We start from the raw sequence: 3,406 nt of genomic DNA on the forward strand, positions 1-3,406 counted from the left end.
CAGAAAACTGCAAGGGGCGTAACGTGTTGCCTCTTCTTATGTTGTTGTATCTCTCCAACCACTACTGTGTTCCATGGTGTGAAGGTGTTGTTGCTGCCTGCTGCTGGTGCTGGTTGCCTTGAGGCCATGTATATGGTGAACTCGTCCACTTCAAGTCACACCAAAGGATCCTTGCTTTCACCTTCGGACATTGTGTGCCCAGTGCCTCATTTTCATCCTCACTGTTCCTCTCTGGCACGACACAGCGTGCTTTGGGGCCATCATCCAACTATCAAGGGTTTGCTGAACCATGGGCACCATCACAGCTCAAAAATGAGCTGTCATGGAGGTAGAAAGGTGCCAAGGTGCCATGTACAGAAGGCCAAGGATTGGTCACGTAGTTATGTAGCAAGCCATGCCCACACAGTTAACATAGGTCAACATTAATTTTACCTATACTTGTTATGAGAACAGAGAGCCATCTACAAAGAGGCTTATTGCAACCAATATTCCAAAGCAAGAAGAAAGATAAAATAATAAAGAAGTGCCATCCATCCCTGACAAATCACATGACCTTGTGTTGGCCTTTGCAAGATAAGAGAAATATGTTGAGAACTTGAGATCAGTCTGTCAATTAGAATACCTGTGATGTGCACAGGGGCATTGTGTGCACATTCGGATGCATATACATCTGATTTGGTTGGATAGGGGCAGTTGGAAAAGCCTGCTGAAAATGAAGTATATAAATACAAGCAAGATCTGTTAAATGCCAAAAGAAAAAAAAAGGAAAAGAACTCATTTCTGTGTACCTGATAATAATATGGCCTTCCAATCGTTGCATTACCCTGAGCATCTTGTGAAGGTTGATATTGATGCTCATTAGTTTGGACAATCAGCTCCAGACCAGCTGAGGAAGCTGCTGGGGCTTGTTTTGCTTTTTCTGCATAATAGGGTATACTTTGAATAAATTGATACTCTCTATGAGGAAGGAGTTTAGAATTGTTACTTACTTGAGTTTGGTCCTTTTGATGGTTTTTTCTTCTTTTTCTCTCTATTACTAGCATCTTTGGCAGCTTGAGTGCGCATGTTTCTCATTTCAAAGAACACTTCAAGCGCCTTCTCTCCAGTTTCAAGGGAGTCCCAGAATATTTTTCTTGATTCTTCCAATTCCTGGCTCTTCATAATTAGGTTATATGCGTACTGCATTGCCCGATTGCGATATGCAAGTTCAGCCTCTGTGCATTCCTGTTGGGTTGAATCATCTTGAGCAAGTTTAAACATGCTTCTCCGGGCATCTTTTGTCCATCGTTTCAAAACATATTTTTCTGGAATTGTGTCCACATTCTGCAGGGTGAAGACTTTGAGGGCATGTGAACAAAGAAGACCCATCCTTTCAAATTTTCTGCAACCGCAAGTGATTTCCATGGTAGAAGTGTCAAGAGCAACAGCCCATACTTTTGAACCTCTCCCCTGCATCGTAATTTCAAACCTCAATAGATTTCCACCACTTGAAGTTTCATGACATGAAGTTGCTCCGCATCCATCCAGAAATTCTGCCTCAAATAATTTGTAGATCCGATGTGTATATGATTCTGCAGCCTGCTTCAGAACTGTACTATGCTTAACTGCACGAACTGGAGCAGTTTGGCTACAGCGAAAATCCTCTTCAGATTCATTTCTCCGTAGATCCTTAACAACCTTTTCTAGCAAGAGGGCAAAACGTGTAAGAGAGGTATTTTCATCAGAAATTCCACTGAGAATATTATTTGAAACCTCCCCCCATTGAGAAGAATTGATCCCTCCATCAAATGTATCCTTGTTCAATGCTGAGCACCATTTATGACGGAACCTATGAAGGTCATTCAGCCAGCTATTATCCTGTAGTTTGTATTCACGGAGCATTGCAGTCCATGATTCCTCAAAATCCTCTTCTGAGTCAGATCCTTGCATAAACAAATGTTGAAATGCTTGTGATGTATTTAGTGAGCTAAATGAGATTGTGCATTCTTCAGAATATGCCAGTAGGAAAAGCAATGTGTGTGTTAGGGAAACCTGCTCAACTGCCTGCATAATGGCTTCATCCTGATCAGTGAATATTGATTTTGGTGACTTCCCTCCCATTGACTCCAAGAATGATTTAAATAACCAGACATAGGAAGCTACAGACTCATCTAACAAGAATGCACAGCCAAAAACAACATTCTGCCAGTGGTGGTCAACACCAACAAATGGGGCACATATCAAGTTATATTTATTAGTGCGGTAGGTTGTATCAAATATAATAGCATCTCCAAAGCAGCCATAATCATTTCTACATTTACCATCCCTATAGAAGAAGTTGGTCATGCGCCCTTCTTGATCAACTTGGACATCCCAATAAAACATGCCTTCCTCGTTGGTTCTACGCTTGAAATAGCTGACAAGACTTTGGCCGTCGCCTGCCTCAATAACCGTAATACCCTGCATGCCCACTTGATTGTAACACTCCCTTATAGTATACCCTGAATTATCAGCTGTATCACCTTCGATTGTATCCGAGAAACCATTTATTGGATGTGACTCTGTAGATGCTGATGGATCTATAACACCTGATTTGCCAAAAGCAAGCGACTTGGCTGATCTCAGCATGTGCCTTTCCCCAGGTTTCGCCAATTGGTGATTATGCACAGGAACAAAGCGTATGACTGTCCATCGCCCCTTCTCGTCAACCCTAAAGCGGATCATTGCTTTGCAATTAGTTCTTGTGTCTGGTCGATTGAAATTTGCTTCTGTAACAGGCTCATCATACTTAAGCCCTTCCTTTGAGCAGTAGTAGTCCTTTGTTCGAATATTCTTGGTACCGATAAAGTAGGACTGCTTGCCCTTTCGCACACTAAAACCGATCCGATGCCCATAGTCGCAGTACAGTCTGTATGCCTCTTCCTCACTATGGACTATGCAACCAAGGAGCTCTTCTGTTGCCTCCTTGCGGCTCAAAGCACTCCCATAATCAGCTGCCTTTTCTGTTTCTTCACCATTCTCCCTTCTTTGGTGCCTCTCTTCTTGGGAATCTTGACTGCTATCCATTTCTACCCAGCTAGGTCCATCAATAAGGCAACCGCTGCAGGGGCGGACCCAGTATAGGTAAAATCACCCAATAATTTGTACATGTGTACACCCAATAACTGTTGCAAAAAGATCGAATTTAGTAAGGTAAAATCATGGTCAGATCCGAATACAAATACCATACGTTAGGGGTTTGGGTGTTTGATTTCGCGCAGCAGGATGGGAAGGGAGGGGAATAGGCAGGCATACCCCTGCCGGACGATGTTCGTCGCCGGCGAAGCGCCCGTCGCTCGACGAACAACGGGCAGCGCAACTCGGCCGGTCGTCGCCGCTAGGGAAGGAAGACCGAGGCCGAGAGAGAACAGAGAAGTCGTGGAAGATC

General features: G+C 43.6%; 1 protein-coding gene across 7 annotated transcripts in view; it reads right to left on the bottom strand.

Annotated features, from left to right (window-relative positions):
• The window catches only part of LOC101783582 (protein FAR1-RELATED SEQUENCE 9), a 5,623-nt gene extending 2,226 nt beyond the window's left edge, over nt 1-3,397 (bottom strand). For 5 of the 7 annotated variants that reach the window (XR_002676459.1, XM_022824294.1, XM_014804776.2 and 2 more), the window contains exons 1-4: nt 3,274-3,397; nt 990-3,143; nt 789-919; nt 623-706 (exon numbers count right to left, since the gene is read on the bottom strand). Coding sequence is in view for 6 of the 7 variants with exons in the window: in XM_022824294.1 (XP_022680029.1) it covers nt 623-706; nt 789-919; nt 990-3,045 (2,271 nt within the window). In the remaining variant the exon portion in view is untranslated. The remainder of the gene's footprint in view (nt 1-622; nt 707-788; nt 920-989; nt 3,144-3,273) is intronic. The other 2 variants (XM_014804777.2, XM_014804775.2) reach the window with 1 other exon arrangement.
• Between the last annotated feature and the right edge of the window lie 9 nt (nt 3,398-3,406).

Source organism: Setaria italica, chromosome II (assembly GCF_000263155.2).
Source record: "Setaria italica strain Yugu1 chromosome II, Setaria_italica_v2.0, whole genome shotgun sequence".
NCBI classification, from domain to species: Eukaryota; Viridiplantae; Streptophyta; class Magnoliopsida; order Poales; family Poaceae; genus Setaria; species Setaria italica.